Here is a 22,752-nt window from a genome sequence, read left to right as displayed (position 1 = left end):
GCTGCTTATAGCAATTTGAAGTGCTGGGAATTTATATCTCAATAAATAAAACAGACTCTCACTTTCCAAGTTTTTTTTGACATCATGTGGTTCTGTCTCAAAAGTTTAAATGAAGTTATAATGAGTAATTTCTCATCTTCCAAACCAACTCTGATCCCGAAAGAAAAACATTGTCTGGTTTAAAGTTAAATGGCTCTGGCATTGTTTGTTGGTTCTCAAAAAGCTTAACTGGATTTCAAGTTGATAAAAAGTGATTGTCATTGCTGATACTAAATTAGAAGTAATCAGACCAGGTTCAGAAGAGTAAACAAAAAAGTACAAGTGACCTAGCTCACATGGGTATTCAGTTATTCCAGATGCCTGGGAAATATCCCTTGCTTAAACACACTCAAGGCAGGAGATGGACTTTAGATGGCAAAATCATTTGATAATATTTTAGCTAAGCTTTTTTTTAGAATTGTGATTGAATTTAATAAATTTTCATTAAATTTTTCATGAGTTCTAAAATATACAAATTCCCCAATGGGGAGGAATTTGGGTTGTCTTTTATTTTTTTCCCTCAAGATAGATGATATAATTATTCTATTACTCTGACATTCACTGTAATGGGAATGTAAAATACTGTTACACTAGTTAGAAAGTGTTTCATATTCCACTTTTTGGGACACAAAAGAGTACAAATCTTTTTTTCGTCTTCCATTATCAGGCAGTTGAATAGAAAACATTGCTGACTGACGTTTATATTAATGAGGCTAAATAAAAACACAGATGGCTTCTACTAAGTGAAGGAACTGAAAGTAATGATGTGCTATCTTAAGCCACTGTCCTGCAAAATCAGGGACCAGGATAAACAGAAATCTGATTATTCTAGCTGAGCAAGAAAGCCCAGATAAACACAGCCTCTCTCTGCCTGAATTCTTGTCTGTACTAAAAAAAGAAAAAAAAGATTCTTTTTAAAGGAGAGTTGTCAATAGTTTGAAGTAGTACTTGAATTTTTCTACAAAACAGTGATTCAACACCACTTTGGAAGACAATCTTGAGATGAAACTTTTTAGAAAAAAGGAGTGTAATAGATTGAGTCAAAGAACCCAGAGCTGTGAAATGAAATTTCAGGTATAGGCATTTCAGTGGCCCAAAGAATGACAAAACAAGAGCAAGGATTAAATATCCTTGTGTCATGGGTTTTCCCTAGTCAATCAATATTGTATTCAAAGTGAACCAGCAGGACCTGAAAATATTGTAGTCTGAAATGTGTTTCTCTCATACATCAGATTTCCTTAAAAAGAAGCAACCCAACAAAAAAGTTTGCATACATTTATGAAGGTTCAATAGGTTCAGATAGTTCTGTTTTGAAATGAACACAATTAATCAGAATTTTACCATAAAAAATAAAATTATAATAGTATATAAAAATTAGAGAAGTTTTTATTTGTTTATACAGTCTCATGTATGCAAAAAGGTTGAAAATTTACATCAAAATGCATCTGATTATTAATGATATTAGCTGTAATTATGCAAAAGATGAATACTTTTTCCCTTAGCCCAGAGTTTTGACTTTGAAAATAGTCTATTGTACCATACGTACAACTTCATTCATCTCCCTGTCTCTTAACACTATAATTTAGGAATGACAAAAACAAAAGCCTAAATTATTATTTTAATAAGGAACTTCTTGCAAAACCTTCAGTAGTTTTACCAGTTTCTGGGTGTGTTCATATTGGCTATGTGCGTAGCTCTGATTTTGTTGCTAAAGTGTTTTCTTCTGCAGGATCTCTCTTTTTAGAGTACTGAAAAGACCTCTGAAAAAAGGTTTACTTAAATGGAAAAGAATGTATGACAAAAGGGTTACATTTGTTTCTGAAACCACAGTCCCTACTGGGCTTTTGCCTTGGTGGATGGATTCCCAACCATTTCGGTACCAAGGAGTCAAAGAAATTATTGAACAGGAAAGTTGTCGGAATTGCAAATTATTAGTCTGTCCCTTAGGATTTTTAAATATAATTGCTTTTTATAGCACTTAGTCCAAACTAGATTTTAAATGCCTTAGGTGCAGGACTCTTTCCATTTGCACAAACTAATAGATATTCATTTCAGCATTTTTCATTATATCCTAACTGATCTTTTTTTCAACTTCATCTAGTTATCTGTTTTTATACACCCTGGAGACATAGTAAATAATTTCTTTCCCTGTTTCTCCAGGTACCATTCAAAAAACAATAAACAGCTTCAATTTAGTCAAATTTACTTTTTATTTTTTAAATCTTGGCACACCACCCACATGTTTAACATCATATCTCTTTATTCTCCATTAAGATCTCAAATTCAAAAGAGGCAGATGAGAGACATGTCAGGGGCAGATGGGGACCCTTAAAGATTGCTGATACGCAAGAAATAACTGCGTTGTCTCTGGAGGAATAAACCTCCTCTGCAGGTTGCAGTTAGGAAGAGTGTCCTGCTTTTGGCAAGTGAAATGAGTGGCAACAAAAACCACATCTCCCCTGAGCATTCAGCTGCCTGAGACAGCAACAGTTTCCAAATGAGTCTTTGCTTTGGATCACTTTCTTCAAGTTCTTTAAAGAGAAGTCAGCTGAAAATTTTCTTCTGATCTCTCCATTGTTCATAATTTAATTTTTTAAATTGTCACTTAAGGTGGTTGTAGGTGGTTTAGGTGATAATTTCTGTATTGGACTCCTCTCTATGCCACTCTGTTATACTTTGGAGTGGAATCCTCTCTCTGTTACTCTCTTATACAATCTCGAAAGGCATCATTCTGCTTTGTGAGTTGGCAGGGACCCCTCCCAGTGCACACCTATGGACAATAGATCTCAAAATGTCATGCCTTATCCATGTCTGCATAATAAAAGACTGCCCAAGTAATAATGTGCAATGTGAAGCTCTTCCTCTTATTGGTGATCAAGGAGGCAGCAGTGCTGTTTTGCACTTGTCAGATTAATCATATTCTCATTTTGGCCACTATTCTGAGAAACTCTCTACTACTTGCAGAGATTCTATTGAAATCTATGGAGGGGGAAAAAGGAAAGAATCAAGGAAGAAAAAAGATGTAGCTATTCCATCTGAAGTCTAGAATAATTTATGGTGCTGTACTAATTTACCAGCATTGATCTTCGTGTAGAAATTCTCCTGACATCAGTAGAAAAGGAATGAAGATAAAACATGGTCCATGAAATTGTCTTTTACTTGAGAGTTTTTAGACAGACTAAGTTGCAGATTTTGGTATTAATATCTTTTCAACCAGAATGCACAACCCTTTGGAAAAAAAAAAGGTAAAGAAATATAAAGCAAAGGACTTATGGCACAGGACGAGGAAATGGCAAAAGCCCACAGACCCATGCTAAATGAGACATAAAAAATTAACTCTCTTTTCAGAGTGGATATGTCTGGTTATAACAAAAATTTGTCTATTGTCTTTGAATTTACAACAGAAACATATAGCTGGCTATCAGATAATTTGCTACAGAAATTCTCTCTTTTGCTCCTGTTTGAACCTTCTATATATGTTTAGCCACTGAAAAACAGTATCATAGACTTGGAAGAAAATTTTACTAGGCTGGTTAGTTTTATAAGTATTTTCCTTGAATTAATGAAAGAAAACCAGAAGGAAGAACAACACAGAGCCTGTAGACCTGCCATCTTCTATGATGCTACTGGAATAATTAAGGAAGACTTTTAGGTCTGCTAATTTTAGGCAGTATTCTAGAGAACATTGTTCAACGTAATACAACAATTTAGCTGAAAAAATAGTGACATAATTGACAAAATTACATAATAATTACAGTGTTCTAGAGTCAGCTTTACTGAAGCATGACTCATCACTCAGTACATAAGAAGTCACAGAACTACGTCACATCCAGCAGTGCAGTTGCAGTGCAGTATAGTGGAGCTGCAGCCAAAGAAGAAATTTAAAATCAGCAATCTTTTGTTAACAAGTGGGGGAGCAGGGGAATTAATGGAAAGTATGGCTATGAATTTTGTTTTACTTTAATGAATTAAACAGCGACAAGGAATACTTGTACAATTGCAATTAAGATTTACAGCCTTTTAAAAAAAATATTTAATACATGTTACTATTTGAACCTCACACATCCTCTGGTAATACTTGCAATAGTTTGCTTTATTGAGGAAGGAGAACTATTCCACTCCTCAGCTGGGGACATGATTGGTGAAGTGGAAAAGCAATGATGGAATTTTCTGAGATAATTACATTTTTTTATTAGAATACTTTATCAATGATCTTTTTGAAAGAAAAGTAACAGCCAAGCATAAAACACTAAACTTCCCATGAAACATTTTGAACGACCTTCTGTAATAGCATTCACTTGAAAATAATACTTTTAAAAACTGCAGAATCCGAAAATCTTTCCCTTGAATAATCCTTACTTGTTATGCAAAAGATATATATGACTTTTATCAATTTTTTACCTATTAATAACTTCATTGACAACAAACTAAGCCCCAGCTAAAGATATTCTTCAACAGCAAGCTTATATATCATTAGAAAAGTTACAATGATAAGCTTTTTCTATTAAAAATGTGATGGTTTGTACTTACCAGGTGTAAAATTATACCGAGCAGAAAACCCAATAGATTCCAGTTCAGCATCAGCAAAAAATTTAATCCACAGGAATCTGCCACTGGATTTTATCATAGGTGGATTTTGCTGTCCACAGAAACGTCCAAGGATTGGGGAAAAGCCAAAAGGTCCATCTCGTACTTCTATGTGGTCAAATTTACACTCCCAAGAAGGCTCTATGGAATATTTTTCATCAAAGTGTAGTTCAATGCATTGTCTAGGAGCAGCTAGAAACAAAACAGAAAATTATCTTATTATCTTTTCTAACCCTTCAAAACTAAATCAAAATCAAATATATCAATTTTGTATGGATCCTAAAATTTTGCTTAAAAACTTGTTTGAAAATTAGTACATCCAAATTTTTTATGGATTTTACACTGTCAGTTTATTTGTCTGTTCTTCCCTTTAAAAAAAAAGTTTTCTTGACAACAGTATTTAGTAAAGTTAAGAGAGAGATATCTATGGTGAACAAAAAAATATAGCCAGGAACAATTTCTTCAAATATAAAATATAAAATGTTTCTAAGGAACTTACATATTTAGAAGTTATTTTTTTCTCTTATATTTTGGGTAGGGGTGTTAATCAGAATACTTTTTTTATACCTAGTACAGAGAAAGATGATGGAGAAAAGGCTGATCAGAGCTGTGCTACAGTAAGGACAGATTATCTTCCTATATGTATTGCAGTCAATGACAAATTGAAGTGTAATTGCTTATACTCAGAACTACTTCTCATTGGAAACATAAGAACAAATGCAGTGAATTCTCACTTAAGAAAGTAGGATAAGGATCCTGGATAAGGATGAAAATAGAAGAGCAAATGATATACTGAAAATCTTGAAGGAAGTTCATAGTGGCAATTTAATTAGACATTTTAAAAAATCCATCTTTAATGATAGGTCTTAAGTCTAGAGATGTTCGGAATGATCTCTAAAAAAAAATATGGGATCTTCTGTATAAAACAAAAAAAAAGTAACTGGTAGAAATATAGTGTATTCTTACAAGGAGGGAAAAAAAAATGGTTTGATCACTGCATTTTATCAGAGGCAGCCTCCTAGAGGTGCACTGTTTTCTGTCCTTAATCCTGGCCATAGCAAAAACTGTGTGCCTCCTGTGTCTAGAGCATGGTGCATTGGAGCCTTTTGCTGACAAAGCCTTCTGCTAAGACAAGGATTTGTTGTGTCATTGCCTGCTGTGCCTCTCATGGGATCATGTCCTACACTTTACACATATCAAAAGAGGTTTGTATTACCATGAGCTTGGCCAGAGTTACCATTCTTTTCACATGAAAATATGCAACATCAAACTCCATGCCGAGTTATTCGCATGGAAACTGCTTAGCATGGAAACTGCTGCCATTCCTGGAGTCAGTATCTCTACATTTATTTCCTCAAGAGTAATAAGAAAACTGTCAGTGTTGCAAGAACAAAGATCTTGTTTGGATTCTGAAATGTTTTAAAACGAAGCTTTTGGTATGAACTCATTACTCACATAAGAAGAGAGGTTATTTAAAATTAACTGATTAAGAAGATATCAGGTAAACTTTGAAATCTTTACATAAGAGCACATAGACAGATCCCTCTTACAACTGTTTCATGTAGATAAATACAGCCTCATTTTATAAGAAGCATTTAAGAAGTAAGTTAATAAAACATCTTATTTGGAGAGAAAGATTATTTTAACAGCTTTACTTACAATGTTAATATAACTGGATGATTGATATTTACTGAAACATTTCATTTAACATAAGAAAGAAACCTTTTCTACTATTCTCAGTTTGAAGACATTCACATTCAGGGAAATAGTAGTGACTTGTCATTATTTATAACAATTTAGGGGGAAATTTGTGAACTTTATTCCCATAAAAATTCAATAGAAAAAGCATAGGTCTGTGTTTTACATATAATTGCACCAAATTCACAGTCTATGGAAAAGAAGCTACTTTGAAATTACAAAAAATTTACAAAAGTAAGGTCAGATAATAAAGCTTGCAGAGGAGATCATTAGTATGTTATCCCTGGTGAGGTTTGAAAACCAAAGTAAATCTTTTTAGATTATAGTAAAAGATTAAATACCTGAAACACATCATTGATTAATTTTATTCAGAGCTTTCTATCCTTGACTTTACACTTTTATAAAACTTATTGATTTAAACTCAATAAAGCAATACAAGGACAGAAGAGACCAATCAGTGACTTTCAATTTGGGATCATATTCTGCATGCTCTTATTCCATTTAAGGGGATTTGTTGAGAGCTGTTCATCATCCACCTAAGGACCACAGAGTCAGAAATTCTATCCTTGAAAACACTTTAGTTAATCTTAAGAATGCCCATCATGGCTTGAAAATCTTACACATTCATAACTCCAATGTTACGCTATTTACTGGTCTAGAGCTTTATTATTATGTTTTAATGTCACAAACTAGATATGAAGATTGATTCTCCCACCACTGACTGTCAGCTATGCTGACACGCAGCAGCACAGCTCCTGTGCTTCCTGCAGCCACAAAGTGATTGCTTCAAAAATGGCTCAGGACATTATCATAACACATTTATCCTTTAAAAACTTTCTTTTCTGCTGCATTTCATACCAAGAAGAGGGTTACAAGCACTGGCTCATAGTTAAATCCTTAACAAGTCTTCTCTGTACCCAAGACTCACATAATGTTAAAAATGGCCACGAGATCCCCTCAGAGTTCAGTCATTTGACACGATTTTTGGTGTTGAAAAGGAGACCTAGACCCAACTATAGCCTCAGTGTAGGAGGCACTGAAGAAAAAGGAAAGATTGTGGATCAATAAAAATCAGGTCTACAGTTACCCATGAGAGCTATTGGCCATGTGAATGAATGACCTGAGAAAAAAGAAGATTTCCACAACCCTAATCTCCATGTAGCCTTTTGAATCTCACACTGCTAACCACTTTTATAGTTTACACTATTCTGCTTTTATTTTTTTTTCCACAGAGTCAAGATGAGGCCTTTCCTAGTGAAGCTCAGATCTTGCCAGAGGATCAGAGAGAATCACATCAGCTCAAGGAGAACTCAAGCTTCCACTTTTTCCTGAAGGCCCAGTGAGTAGAGGCTACTTCACTTTAAGAATAGAGCATTGAATATTCATTTGCAACACTTCTCCACTGGGGATAAAAGAAGGCTGGGGATTGAGTTTGAGGGTGGACCACTGCCTGTTCACACCCCTTAAATGTAAAGTCATGTTCTAGCAGCATTTTGGCCATGCCACCATGAACACTTCATATTTCTGCAACTGTGTGTAACTCCAGGGTGCAACACACACACCTTTTCATCAGGTGCTTTTAAATGCACTTCTGCTTTTCTTCTTGTGTTTCATATTTAGTTATTGGTTAAATGTTTTGTTTGCAATAATCTACATAAGACACAAAATTAATCAAAACTTCCTTGATGTGACCATGAGTGATGAAAACACATAATCCAAATTCTCAACTTTAAGATCCTTTTAGCAAAAATGGCATAATTTCACTCTTATGCTCTGGCTTTAATAAAGGGTTTCTTTGCTAAACACGAGGTAGGAAAAGCAGCTATTGTTTAAACACACATCTTGTGCCACACCTTTTGAGAAAGTGTGTGTAAATGAGGTCACAGTAAAATTTACAGAAATAAACTGAGAACATGTCCAGAATAGTCATTAACAATAGGTTGTGTGCACCTACAGAAAAATAAAACAAAAAATCCAGAATATGCAAAACTTCCAGACTGTATTGGCATCTGGTCATCTAACCAGAAAAGGAGGGATGGAGTGGTTATTTCTGGTGTCCTAATTAACAGGTAAAACCCATTCACATCTTCAGAACTTATTCTGTGGCTATGATGTCAGGAAAAGTGGTTGTCCACTCCAAATGAAATATATTGAATATATTGTCTCATAAAATGACTTGATTTCAAATGCCACAACTTCCATATTCAACTTCCAATTGTCTTTCTTCAGAAATGTTTAGAACCATGGAAAGGCCTACTTAATGCTTGCATGTCTTGTCATATTTTTCATCTAATTATCTTACACAAGTGCTGTCTTAAGATTTTACATCCAATGGAGGAAAAAAAAAAAGTCATTGGGTTCTAGCTCGCAGTAGACCAGTTGCAGCAAAACTACACAATTAAGGTTTTAATTCTGATCAGCCTCTAAGTCTGTGTAGAGACAGCTGAAGTGAAAAAATCTGTTTCAATTTGCCACACTACATGGAAATGAGAAACAACTCAACACCTACTGCCATCTCTATGAGCTTTCACTGTCCTAATAGTTTCAATAATCCTCATTCTTTCTAGTTATCCTGGCATTATTGATAGAGAAATCACATTTACCTTCATTTGAAAATAGAGTTCTTTCATTGTTTTGGTGAAATTTTTTTCAACACAAAAATCACTGTGAAATACAAAAGGACTTTGAGCAGAGGTTTCTCATTTGGTGATAATATGACAATTTTCTAACACTTGTGAAATATCATGAAAGAGTTTAATGGTCTTTAGTGAGAACATGAGATTTTCAAGATTGATAGCTCTATATGTTCACAAACTTGTAAAGTGGAAGATATATTTTATATCTCCATAAAGCTTTTCTAGTTCAAACCTGTATTTATAAATAAGCACTTAATTATTAAAAGCAGAAGAGTGGTTACAATTTTACAGGTTTTTCACTTACAGGATTGTTAAACCAATTCTCAAGTTATAGTGTGTATAGTATGACTATCTCGCACCCCAAATATTTTAATACAAATAAAAGCCTTTGCTCCTACAAAATCTCTTGTGCAAATTTCCTTTTATAGCACACATGCCAAATGTTCTGCAGTCTGGCAAAGGCTATTGCTGTCACTGCTGTGATTGTTCTGGGCAGCTGTGAATTTTGTCAGGTTAGAATCATGAATATGCAAAATAAGGGTGAAATTTGGCCAATTTTTCTCAACTCATTTTCTATGTTTTCTATATGCCAACTAAGATTGAAAGAAAAAAAAAAAGGAAAAAAAAAACCAAGCAAAACGAAAAAAAATTTCATTGCATTTTGAAAGGCAGATGGGATTCATCAGAGGCTCCTTGGGGAGTTATATCAGCCCTCCTCCAAGCCTCACTTATGACACTTCTCTGTAGCATATCAATTTTTGTACAGAGGTTATGATGTCTAGACTTAAAGGATTTCCTTTAGAAAGGCATTCAACCTAGACTTTAAAATTCCTAGTTCTCCTAAGAGTTCATTATCACTACTACTAAATCAAAATTAAAAAAAAAAAGCAGAAAAATCTAAGAAACTTCCAACTGTTTGATTTGCTTATGTCTTTGATTGCTAGGATAGAAGCCTCGAGTCAGGAATCTCCTTATCTTTCAGAAATTCACAGTCTATCATCATGGCAACTTTTGCCAGCTCCTTTATGTCACCAAAATAATTTTGACATGACAAAAGGATTGCATACATATGAATTGAGCTAAAATGGGGAGGAAACAAAAATTGAGAGGAAACTCAACTGTTTACAACACACTACAAGCTGGAGAACTCACTAAAGACCACTAAAGTCACTAAGAACTATGTTTGAATTTGCCCTAAGACCATGTTTGATAGCAAATAAATGAAAGAATGCAGGCATCCAGGAAAGAACCTAGTGATTCATGTTTGCATTTATGCTCACATCATAGAGCTTTCACTATGCTATGTACAGTCCTGGTAGGCTGAACTCCCTGAGACATACAACAGGGAGAGAGTGGTGGGGGGATGATGCTATACACCATATCAACAGTCCCTCTAGTTTGGTACTTGGCATTCAACAAGATTCAGAAGCTGCTCAAGCATATGGAAATTTCAGTACTAAATATAGAAATAAAATGCATAAAGAGATGTTTCTGTCTTACTCAGAAATATTTATTTCCTCCATTACTCAGGTTTATCCACGATTTCTGTAGATTGTAATCTGATTTCAAATACATTGCTATATAAGTGTTTTATAAATCCTTTCATATCAGTGTCTTATGACAATGAGTTTCACAGAATATAAAAGATGTGGGGAAAACTTGATACTTGCTGGACTTATCATTTTCTGTTATTTTATATGTTGCAAAAAGACGAAATATGGACAAATAATTTATTCTAATTACAAAAAAGTTTTTTGTTGACCTTCAGTAGTTCTTTTGCCTTTTTTTTTTTAAATCTGACACATTTTAAAGTATTATTGCTCAGATATCTTCCTATATCTCTGCTTAATTTTGTGACATTTTCCAGACAGACATGACTATTTGTGATTTTTTTTAGAAGACAGAAATAGACATGGGGAGATCAGAGCTTAAAATGTTGAGCAATGCCTATGGTTCATTGTGGGTTTTGAAATGACCAGCTGCAATCCAAGCTGTTATTAGGCTGGATGGGAAGAAGAAAATACCCATGCCATAGAAAAATGGTGTTCTACTGGATTTTAAAAGATTGAACTTTCTGATAAATTATAACAAGACGTCTGTTGAGTTTACTCTTTTCCCTTATACATTGCTCTAAACTTGTCAATGTGGAATTTTGTCTTTGTCATAGAAGTTGGTTGATTACATCTTTCTTTCTTAAATTGTTCTTTGGCATTTCCATTTTTAGATATTTTAGATCACATTATTTCAACAGTGTATTTTTGCAACCTTTCCGCATATTATATTTTTGTTAGTACTTAATTACTATTATAGAGATAAAAGTCTTTACTATATTGGACTTTCATGCACCTTCTTACTGTGAGGAAGAACATCTCATGACCTGAGGTGTGGGACTAAATTTTACAAAAATGGTGGGTTATTTTCTACACCATTTCCCTGTAATGACAAAACATCCTGTGTTTCAGATCTTTGAAGATAAAACAGGCTTGGTTCTTCCCAGGCTCACAGGAGTGTTAGATAATTTGATCAATAGGTGCAAAAAGACACGGATCTAGCAACATAAGTGTAATTGGGAAAAAAAAAATAATGCTAAGTTGTACATTTCAAACCTATGCATTTATCTCCTTCAAAAAAATTATTATTTTAAACCAATTACTAAACTATGCTGGAATTTAAATATTTACCATGTCTCTGTTTAAATTTCAGACATATACAGACTAGCCTAAATTTTATTTTAAGAGTTTGTTTGGCTACATTATTTAGAATCACCTCTTCTGACTTCAGTCAAGTTATCTAGCACTAAAGGGAAAGTCATTTTGCTGTGGCTTTTGACTTTCTAAAAGTACATAGTGTGTGTGGGTCTAGAACAGTTCATTCAATTTAAATCAGCTAAATATCTTTGGAAATATATCTTGGTGCTACCTGCATCTTTTGTAAAATAATGATTTCTGTAGTTCCTCACTCCATCATTAATTCATTATTAATTCTCTAAATGAAGCATGGATAGAAGACCATCACTGTTTTATTCCACATGTGTTCACAACACATGAAAGAAGTTTTTTGATTCCAGGGATTTACTATACCTGATTCATTTTTTCTGAGTTCTGAGAGGATCTAACCTCTATTACTTTCCACAGATTCATTATCACAACAATCTCTCCAACATGCATTGTACTAAGACTAATAAAAAGAAACCACTGTTTGTTTGTGGCCTTTAGGAAAGGCCTTTAGCCTTTCCTATATCACTTCCATGCCTGCAATTTTATACTTGTTAAAAACTAAGTTTTAGAGATGCTTTGTCTCCTCTAGTTTTATTTTGTAGGTAGGGTTTATTTCATTTTCATTTCTTATGAACAACTGGATGGAAAATAACTTTAACACTCACTACATGGATATTTTCTGTATGACTTCTTTTACTGTACTGAGCTTGACATCTCTGGTTCAGTTACAGTAGGATTTAAATTCATGAAAGTCAAAAGCACTTTTGTGTCCCATGTTCACTTTTACTACTCATTTTAAAATATCCTTTCTTCTGTCGCATTGCATTTTAAGTTCTATTCATTTTCTAAATATCCTGAAATAAATTCCTGAAGCACTGTTGATTACTGAGTCTTACATACTTACCACCTTAACTAATTTATGAATTGTATCAAAACAGAAATCAAGAGGTTCTCTAAATCTTTTTCTGTCTGGAAAATATTTGTTATCATGACTTTAACTACTCTTCCCATATAATAAAACATGTTCTTTTTAATACAGTTGGTAAAATATAAAGATTCCTCTTTTGTTCACCTTCTATAATGTAGACACACTCTCTGTCCGGAGGATACTTGTTGGGGTAATTTGGAGAAGTGAAGATGCCTCCTTCTGCATATTTTGTCCAAGTTCCACACTGCACTGGTCTCTGTCCTTCGGAAACCGTTTGCTTTTCTGTGAAATGATGACATTAAGCATTATATAATTAGCTCAAAAATTATTATGTCCACGTGACACTAAGAACTCTCTAACAGGATAAATACAGTAGACCCTTTTCTGTCAGTGGTCTCAAACTTTTATCTGTTGAGACTGAGTATGATAATTGATCCAGGGGAAAAGAAGGCTGTTTTTTAAGGGTATAAACATATAATTCTTACTCAAAATATGTTTTTCAAAGCAGAGGAGAGGTTTGAATGTCTAGGGGAAATAAACTTGCATTGCTTTTAAAATAATAACCGTCTACGGAAAGCACGTGCTTGAGAATTGGAAGGCATGAATTTCCCACTCATATATCTCAGAAAGCTCAAGCATGTGCTCTATCAGCAAGCTTCATGCCATAATACAGGAATATATCAGCCACAAAATCAAGGAAATAACCCAGAGAATTATGATCTTATAGAGAAGTTGTTTTAAATCTGCAGCATATTTAGTCTATATTCACTGGACAGAGGTAGACAGGGGAATTCCTGGAATCTGGTTCATAGATTATTTTTATCTCACTGTTTGCTGTAAAATTAATAAATAGCTCTGAGGCCAGGAATCACAGCCCAGAACTTTCCTTCTCCTAGGTGAATCCTGAGAGAGCAAGAGTCAGACTTTTTTGTCTGCTTTCTTCCTAGCCCTGAATCTCTTGCATTTCTTTCTTCTCTCTGGCAGAGAGACTGGAGTCAAAGGTTTGGGCCAGCTCAAGCTAAAGATCGGGGATTCCTTCCTAAGCATCTTGCTTTGAACAAGTAGGCTAAAATGAGATGGCTTCTTCAAAAGGAAATATATCTAAGCTGTTATTAAAAGCAAGGATAGTAGGTTCTAGACTGGTGTTGCTCTGAATGAGGTATTTAATAATCAAAGAGCTGTCCCATATAGCTTAAGCCCCCAGTGTGTAGAGTAAAGGTGCTTGAGGCTCCCTCTTAGGATCAATGGATGAAAACAAGCACTTTCCAAGGATGATAACAACCATCTGAGATCTGACTTACACTATGTTTTTCCTTATATACTATGTATTCTCTTCACATTTCTTTTTCACCCTAGTCCAAATCCAGGCAGAGTATGACATGGAGCCTAATTTCCTGCAATGAATTTCAGCCTACAGGGACTGTGCATTCAGACACAGGTTCAGACACACACTGTGCTTAGCAGCATTCCCTGCAAGGCTCTCCTCACACTGAGCATCCAAGCCTTTCAAGAATCTCTTTCTCTACTGCCCCTGCACACAAGTGCACTCATGATACCAAACTTCAGGTTTTTAACTATACTTCAACAAGAAAAAAGGTTTTAAGTGTAGGTGGCTGAGTGCCCAAAACGGGACTTCCCAATTTGAAAGTGAGAGTATTTATAGTCTTTAGTTAGAGTCAGGATGAGCCTGAGGAGCCCCCCTGGATTTTTTGTGTGTATACAGGCATGTGAGTACCCCAAACAAATGAACAAAGGGCAGACATTGGAAGTAAATGAGCTACTAAAAATTTCGAAAACTAAACTAAAAACTCAAATCCATATTTTGGTCTCCAATAAATTGCCTGACAAAAATGTTTGACGTTTACATACCTGTTCCTTTTTTCGTTGCCCCAGACAAATGTAGGATGATTAGACTTGCTACAACTGAAAGAGAAATATACATTAAATATCACAGAGTGATAGTTTCTGCAATCAAATGACTTGTACTCATATATCTCACAAGAATACAAATGAAATAGCGTTGCTGTAAAGAAAAATTTTCCTTTTTACTTGCATCTTTTAATTGCATATATTGTATTTACAAGTTTCTTCATGGCCTGTTCTTGTAAGTACTTATCTTTGCTAATGTTTGCCAATAAAGAGGAAATCTTTTGGATTTAAAACAAACCAAATGTTCTCTGATGGCACTGATGTTCGCATCCTTGTTTTTCCTTTTTCTTTAATATTTGAGGAAAGCATTTTAACCAATACCTATTTATGTAATAATGGTTTGTGTCAGTAGTAGAAAAGAGGCTGCTTTTAACAGAGGAAGACTAAATTTCAGTGCCACTGTATGTACTAATGTCTCTCACTATGGCATAAGAAAATTTGAAAATGAGTACTGGGAGCAGGAAAGAAGTGAGAGGTTGGGTTCTTCACATCCATCAAAGCATTTGCAAATCTCTAGTGAAGAAAATTATTGTGTGTGCTTAACAATCTCATTAATCTATTTTGACTTGTCGAGAGGGTGTTGCTTTTTTGCTGCAGTGAATCTGCAGCCCACTTTACAAACAGGTATCTGCTGTCTCCAGGACAGGAGGATAGGACAACTCTGCCTCTTGGAAACAGATGCAACATTTCTGAAATGGATTTTGACCTGGAGATAATGACTGGGTTTCTGGGAATTTCCAAGCATAACAGTTTGACTAAAAAAGGCTAAGAGGCAAACCCTTAGTAGAGTCATAATGAGACTAATTTGGAAGATCAAAGTGACTAGCTAGCTACCTGATGAAGAAATCACACACTGATTTTCTTGTCATCATTCAAGTCTTCTTTGGCTATCAGAGAAAGTGGAATAGCAAGTACAGAAGAGAACAGATCCATCAGTTCTTGGAGTGCTTAGGGCTTTGCCCCGGCTAGTTTGGCATTAGGCCCAAACACAGTGCCCAGGCTGCACTGACCTTAAGGTGGAAATGAAGTTGCATGCTTATTCAGAGCATTTTGGATCAGTCAGCTGCCATTTTGTTGATGACTATGACAAGGAACTGATGAATTAATAAAAGTAATTGAATGGCATACTTTCTTCTTATTTTCCCTAAGAGAAACTTAAAGCCACCATGGGCTAGTAACTATGATCCAAGATGGTGCTTTCGACATTTTCACCTTTTTTATCACAATCTATGTGAAATTTTCACTCCAAAGGAAGCCATTCTCCCTATTTCCAGTATTCTGATATCATTGAGATCCTTATTTCTATGTCTTTGACCTTTCCTGTGTGACAGAGGGCTTGAGGCATGGATGATGGCTTCCCTATTAAGCAGGGTAAGATTGAAATTCTGGGAAAATGAAGGCTTGGCAGCAAATTCACTACTTCTTGGTCAGGCTCACAGCCCCTATAGATGGATGTTGGCAGCACTGATGGTTAAAACTCTTGTGTGTCATGGGCATTCAGTGAGAGCACTACACCTTCTGCTCAGATCTGAATGCTACCTAGCCATTCATGCCCTCAGTCTCCTCAGGGATGAATTCTGGATATACATGCTGGCTGGGACTCTGCCTGCCAACTCTGTCAAAATCCGAAGGCAAGGCAGGAGTCACCCCTTTACTGAGTTGCTCATTTCCTTTAGCTGTGTTTCATGCAGTGATCATAATGCATCTATGCTTGGAATCTTCACCAGCCTGCACCTAATTTCTCAATAGTGTAAAGTGGATTGGTGTTCAAATATGGAATCAGCTGCCAGTGTTCTGCCTGCCCATAAATTTGGGGAAGCTAGAATAGGACACATGATAACAGAACAAACTCCATGTGAGAAGTGTTTCTTTCAGGCAATTAATAACCATGCATATCCGATTCTTACATGTTCATTTCAAGCATCATTATCTATTGGGTCTCCCCTCATTTTCTATACAGCAAAAAGTGAAGTTCAGAGAAGTAAAGAGAGTTGGTCCAAGTCACAGATGTATTATTACCAAGATGACAAAAGCCCCACAGGTCTTTTTAGTTCCAGCTGTAACTGCTAGAAAAGAGGTTTCCAAACCACAGAGTTGTTTTCCTAAAGCATAGACCTTTACTTAAATGTCATTATATCAATATTTGCAAGTAATAAGCAGTCAAAATAATCTTGATAATGAAGTCTAATAGACAAGCAGAGACTTAGAAACTCAGTGTTTGAGGGTTTTGGCTTTATTCTAGACATATAATATCTAACATTCTGATAGAAAAAGTGAAACACTTCTCCCATGTTAAAAAGAAAAAAGAAAAAAGAAAAAGGCACTCGTTTTAGTGTTATTAACAGCAACACCAAAACATGCAAGTTGCCAGAAAGTAATTAAAATTGTAATCTTCTTGGGAAAAGCCAACACAAATACATATTATTCAAGTAGACAAGGCAGACCATTTTATTCTATGATCCCTCAGCACAAACACACCCATGATACCCAATTTCGGGTTTGAATTTCTCATGCCTTTTTCTTTCTCAAGCCACAGAAAAATAGCAGTGCTTTTCTGAGAGGGGAAGAAAAAAAACAAGACCCCAAAGAGACCAACCATGGAATCTTCACTCATTAAAAATTGTCACTTGGGAAGTGTTGGCAGTATAGCAACAATATTGTCATTATCTCGGTTTGGGAATTATTTTAAAGAAGTTTCCACAAAATTTCTTGTTGCATTCTCACTGTCTTCCTCCTCCCCCTTTGCCTCCTAATCACGGGTGCAATTATAATCGTGCTTTCTAGTGCCTCTCTGATTACGCATCTTTCCATCTTTTTTGTATCTGTGCATTTTTTTCATTACAAGCTGTACATTAAGTGATTTATCTCTTGGCTAGGCTTTTAGGAGGCTGTGATTTGGCACAGACGTGGCTTAGCCAGGCGAAGAGTTGTTGGACAAGCAATACCTGGTCATAGCGCTATTGTACAGGTGTGGGCGCGCAGAGAAGTGCTGGGAGGACCTGGGGCCAGTCAAGCCCTTCAGAGCAGTGGATCCTCCGCAAAACAGAGGCGGGAGAGGGAGTCCCACCTCGCACCTTGAGGTCCCTAAGGTCTCGGAAGAGTAGGTGATATATTTCGGTGTGATATATTTCGGTGCCTCCTTGCTAATCCTGGTGGATTTCAGCCGAAAGCGCCGCCCCCGCCCCGCAGCTCTCCGGGATCCGTGCCCGGTGCGGCCGCCCCCGCCCCCGCCGCGGCTCCCAGCGCTGCCCCGCGCCCCCTCACCCTCGGCGGCCTGTTCGAGCCACGGCCGGGGCCCCACGGCGGGGGCAGCTCTCTCCGCTCTCTCCCGGAGCGGCAAAAGCCACCAGACGCGTGTCGCGCAGGTGAAAGCCTTCAGCCCCCGGGAGCGTGCCCCGCCGCCCGCCCCACGGCGCGGGCAGACACCGGCTCCCCTCTGATGCACCGCAGCGTGGCGGGGGAGAGGATGCGGTGTGTGCGTGGGGGGAGTTCGCCCCCTCTGCCAGGGAGCCTGGGCGTCCCGGTACGCCAGGTGTGGAGGCAGCGAAGGGCAGGAGCCCGTGCGCGGCGGCCGAGCTCGGTCGGGGGTGGGAAGGGGGAGATTGATACTCACTGTGAAAGAAGCTGCGCCCATGGGTCATGTCTGTTCCTTGCACAAGGGGCTTCGGTCTCCACTAATTCCATTTAGATACGGGAGGACTTCCAGTGGCGGGGAGAGGATGGAAGTAGGAAAAGAAGAAGAAGAAGAAAAAAAAAGGAAAAAAAAAAGCCCGAAGCCCACACACAGAGCAGAGCCGAGCAGCCTTTCTTCTCCCTCGCTCTCCCTCACCGCCTTCAAATGATCACCGCCGGCTCAATCCCATCACACCCGAGCGATCACCAGCACCGCCACGAGCGGTGCATCGCGGCGGCGGCGGGCAAGGCGGCGGCGGCGGCGGCGGCCCGCGCATCCAGGTGCCGGCGGGCGGCGGCGGAGCGAGCCGAGCCCCTAGTCACCAGTTTCATACAGAACCAAAAGCAGATCGAAGCATTTCCTGCAGGACTCCGAGCCCAGCGACTTCCAGCCCTTCGGCTTCTTTTGATGCATTGAAGAAGGGATTAATGGGTCCGTCATCAGCTCCCTGTGCTTGCTCCTCTGAAGGGGTGGGGGCGGGCGGGAGGGAACCCAAAGAGGAGGGGTGGGGTAGAGAAAGATTTACCAAATAGGGGATTTAGTCATATTTGTGTGCAATGAGAACCTTATTAGAGAAGAAATCCTTTAAAATCGAATAAATCCATTTTTGCAAAACCCTCTCCCTGCGCATAACACAGTATCAAGTGGTAGCAGCGGCAAGAGGCTGAAAACACATTGCACGGTCTGAAATCCCCTTGAGAATGGATGGAGCGAGAAAGAGATGGATGAGGATAGAGAGATGCCCCCTCACTTCTCCAGTCCAGGGCGAGAAGCAGAAGAAAACCGTGGAGACTCTTCCATTCATTCAGTGAAGGGGAAGGGGAAGGGAAAGAGGAGGGGAAGGACGGGAGGGTGGCAGTGGTGGGGAAGGAATAATTTCAAAACTGGGAAAGGAAGGGTAAGAGGAGAGGGATCGCTTCCTCTCCTAATCAGTTCATGGATCTGACAAAATGCTCATGAGTTCCTCCTTGACCTGCACCTGCCAAAGGGAAATTGAAAAGATTTTCCCCCTTGAGAGACGACTTCTTCCTCTACACACCCACACCCACGCACGCACAAAGACACGCACACACACGCACAAAAGGGAGCAATAAAAGTTTATCTGCTAATCCTCCGGCCGCAGATACAATGATTACCTCTTCCAATCAGCCCAGAGACGACTGCAAAATCTCTTCCTTTCTCTCCCGCCCTCCCCCCGCGTCTAGGACTTATCTTCCTCCCCAGTTACAACCCACCCCAAACACCCGTCCCTTTGACGAGGTTGCGGAGGGCTCGTGGTCAGGGCGGGAGGGACGGGGGCAGAATATAGTAGAGAAAACATATTAATAATAAGAGTATTGAGAGGGCCTGAAACGGTCTCAGTGGAAAACAAGAGGGGAGGACGAGTGGATGAACAGAAAGGGCTGTGTCCCCTCTCGGCCTCGGGAGCCGGCCCTGCAGAGCCGCGGCAGCCGGCACCTCTGACTCCCGCAGCGCCGCGGCCCCGGCGCTCCCGGCCCGGGAGAGGGGAGGGCGGCAAGAAAGGACAGGGAGCGAAGAGCTCGGCTGGGGCGGAGGGGAGGGACAAGGAGAAGGGAAGATTTGTGTCACAGAAGTGCAAGGGGAACAGGATGGGATCCCCCGGCTCCTCTGCACCGCTGTTTGGCGGCCAGGCTGGGGAACAGCCGGCGCGGGAAAGCCGCCCACCCCCGCGGGGATGGGGGCAGAGCCAGGGGACCCGGGATACCCGCAGCCCCTGCCCCGGGCTCCCCACGCCGCAGCAGCATCTCGGAGGCGGGGTCGGCGCCGCTCCTCCTTGTCCGCACCTGATGCTCACGCCGTTTGCAACAAGAAAAGTGTGTCTGGAAGCTCAGCCGGGGCAGGGAGAGGAGTGGGGTGCTGAGAAGGAGGCTGTAAGTCAATTAAAAATGAAATGCAGCCCGGCATCCTGCTTGGCGCGGGTGCGGAGAAGCACAGAGGGGGGTGGGGTGGGGATGAGCGCAGATCGGACGGCAGCGGAGGCTGTGTGCCCGCGGCTCCGCGGAGCCGGACTGCCCGCTGGGGCCAGACGGGTCTGTCCCGCATCCCGGGGTCTGCCGGCGGGCTGGGGGCTGTGTTAGCGTGGGCCGGGAGGCCTGTTGTCCTCAGGGCACCTCTTCATGAAGGCACCTTTTAACCTTTTACCCTTGCTGCCTTTGGGACAGCACTGAGGAGCACAGCAACTATTCGGGAAGGTGAATGATGAGGAAGCCTGGATATTTATTTATGTGTTTATTTGTTTGTTTGTTTATTTATTTATCCCAGTAAAAAGTCGTGTTTTAATAAAAAAGCCTCAGGGTTTTTTTTCAGCCTGTGGGTGGTCTGCCCCATACTCTGGAATGAAGACTGTATCTGCCATCAATGCTTACGATTGCAGGCAGTCAGCAATAAAAACATGCCCATTAGGGTAAGGCAGAGGTGATCTTGGCTAGCAGGATTCACCCATTTAACCAGCCAGCCAGCCAGCAGCCCAGCCAGCCTGACTGAGCTCTTAAAAATCCTGCGGGGTGAGCAGGGTGCAGGGTTTTGCTGCAGAGCTGTGAGTAAGCTCCTTATAATAAGGAATATAGAAGATGTAAGACTTTGTGAAAGCATTCACATGTTTTGTGTAATCCGTCTTGCCATTAGCAACATCAAGTTTGCAGCTGTTAATCTCAATAAACTGTCCTACTCTGCTTTCTAACCCTCTCAGCACTTTCTCTGACCTTCCTTATTCTCATCTACAATGAGTTACAGAACTTTATTTGTAGAGTAATTGAAAGACACCTGATTTATCCATAGGATAAACTTCTATACAGATGTGCAGTCTATCTTAGTCAGGGAAGAGTAGAGTAACAAAAAAAGGGTTGTGTTGAAAATAGTCATACAAATGTTTATAGACAGTCAGATGTTTCTTCTGCAGGATGATGCAGACATCCATATGGCTAAGTTTCAAGTTATAGTTACTTAAAAAAAGGTAATAGAACAAGTAGGCACAAAACAGCTGATTTTGCTGTTCTGGGAAATGTGCTGTGTCACATCATGTAACAGTGAGCTTCACATTTTTCCTCTTCTGAAATAGGATGTTTCCAGTTTTAAAATTCCTAGATCTTTTATTGTCACTCATAATTTTAAGGACACCATTGCAATAGTATGGAGAAACAGAAAGTAGTACATACCAAGTGTGTTTATGCCAAAATGTAATCAGTAACCATCATTATGGAGGGAGACATCCACAAAATAAATGAGGCATGACCACAATGGCCACTGAGTGTTCTCATTAGCAATGAGACCTTAAGGAAATATCTCAGGATCTACATCATTGAATGCTGAAAGCTTATGCAAGTGTTTATAAGCAAGTAAAGTACCCATACCCAGGGTATGCAATTTAGAGACTGTTCAAAATTGCTTTCTGCCTCAGTAGATATCACTTCTGGAGAGAGTTTGAAATTTTGAACTTCATACAACTACTGAAATGTTCACCACCATCTTTTTTTTGGCTTTATGTCTCATTTTGTCACAAAATCTATGTGAGTTTTGGTAAATGCTCCTTCTGGTAAACCAGTGGCTCATGCTCTTAGGAGGGCACATCTTCCATTACCCTGGAATTCTATAGCTAAATTTTTATAAACTTAGTGTGCATTTTTACATCCCTAATTAGCCAATTGCCAGAACCTTACATTTCTACTAGGCAGTAAATTTAAAAAGGAAGAAAAGGACTGACATTAATAAAGCATGAAATGTTTTCAAAAAATGGGAAAGCCTAACAGCCATAAACAATTGTGTCAAATGGCATCTTAGTAGTGTTAGGAAATCTTTGGATTTACTTGGTAAAAGTCCTATTGATTTTTTAAATGAGTTTAAGGGTTTTTTACGTTTTGCATTTTTCTTAGAGTAACAACATTGGCTTATTTTATTATATGGAATGACAACTACATTTTTAGATTAGAAATGTATTTTTATTAGTTCTTTATTAGTTGTCAGCTGAATCTTGTTTTTAAAAATAAGCAAGAAAACCCAACACAATTATGTTCCTTGATTCAGTACATACAATCCTATACCTTGTAGTTTTAAACTATCCATTACACTGCAATCTCTTTATATGGCACATTTTGTCGGCCTCTCTCTTTCACATTCACAGCTGAATTTTTCTATTGATTTTTTAGAGCAATATGTTTGAACCCAGAATATTTTATTCAGCAAGACATGAAGCACTTCCTTCCTGTTGTCTAACATCTTTAGGCCAGCCTAAGACACTGATCAGCCTGAGGATGGTTGGTTAGGCAGAAAGGAGATCACTCATTTATAGACCAGTTAAAGCACTGTAAACATTTCCAAACTGAGATTACAAGATGAAAAAAGACAAATAAGCATGATAATATCTAACAGTTTTGTCCAAAACAGTAGTGTACCATCTCCTATTGAGATCTATGTGAAGCACTGGACAGTTTTCTTCAACAGATAGTAAAAAAAGCTTTTGCCTCTGAATTGTGTTATGCTGGTGTTTCAAAGACAAGTAAAGAAAATAAAAATTTGGCTTTGCTGTCC

At 38.6% G+C, this 22,752-nt stretch overlaps 1 protein-coding gene across 1 annotated transcript in view; it reads right to left on the bottom strand.

Moving 5' to 3' along the window:
* Nucleotides 1-18,373, bottom strand: part of NETO1 (neuropilin and tolloid like 1) — a 61,106-nt gene extending 42,733 nt beyond the window's left edge. Inside the window, exons 1-4 of the mRNA XM_059853103.1 lie at nucleotides 18,148-18,373; nucleotides 14,475-14,528; nucleotides 12,750-12,887; nucleotides 4,570-4,818 (exon numbers count right to left, since the gene is read on the bottom strand). Of these exons, the coding sequence (XP_059709086.1) occupies nucleotides 4,570-4,818; nucleotides 12,750-12,887; nucleotides 14,475-14,528; nucleotides 18,148-18,175 (469 nt within the window). The 5' untranslated portion in view covers nucleotides 18,176-18,373. The remainder of the gene's footprint in view (nucleotides 1-4,569; nucleotides 4,819-12,749; nucleotides 12,888-14,474; nucleotides 14,529-18,147) is intronic.
* Between the last annotated feature and the right edge of the window lie 4,379 nt (nucleotides 18,374-22,752).

The sequence above is a fragment of the Haemorhous mexicanus genome, chromosome 1 (assembly GCF_027477595.1).
Source record: "Haemorhous mexicanus isolate bHaeMex1 chromosome 1, bHaeMex1.pri, whole genome shotgun sequence".
NCBI classification, from domain to species: domain Eukaryota; kingdom Metazoa; phylum Chordata; class Aves; order Passeriformes; family Fringillidae; genus Haemorhous; species Haemorhous mexicanus.
Note: the sequence above shows the minus strand (reverse complement) of the source record. Positions and strands in the feature narration are given on the sequence as shown.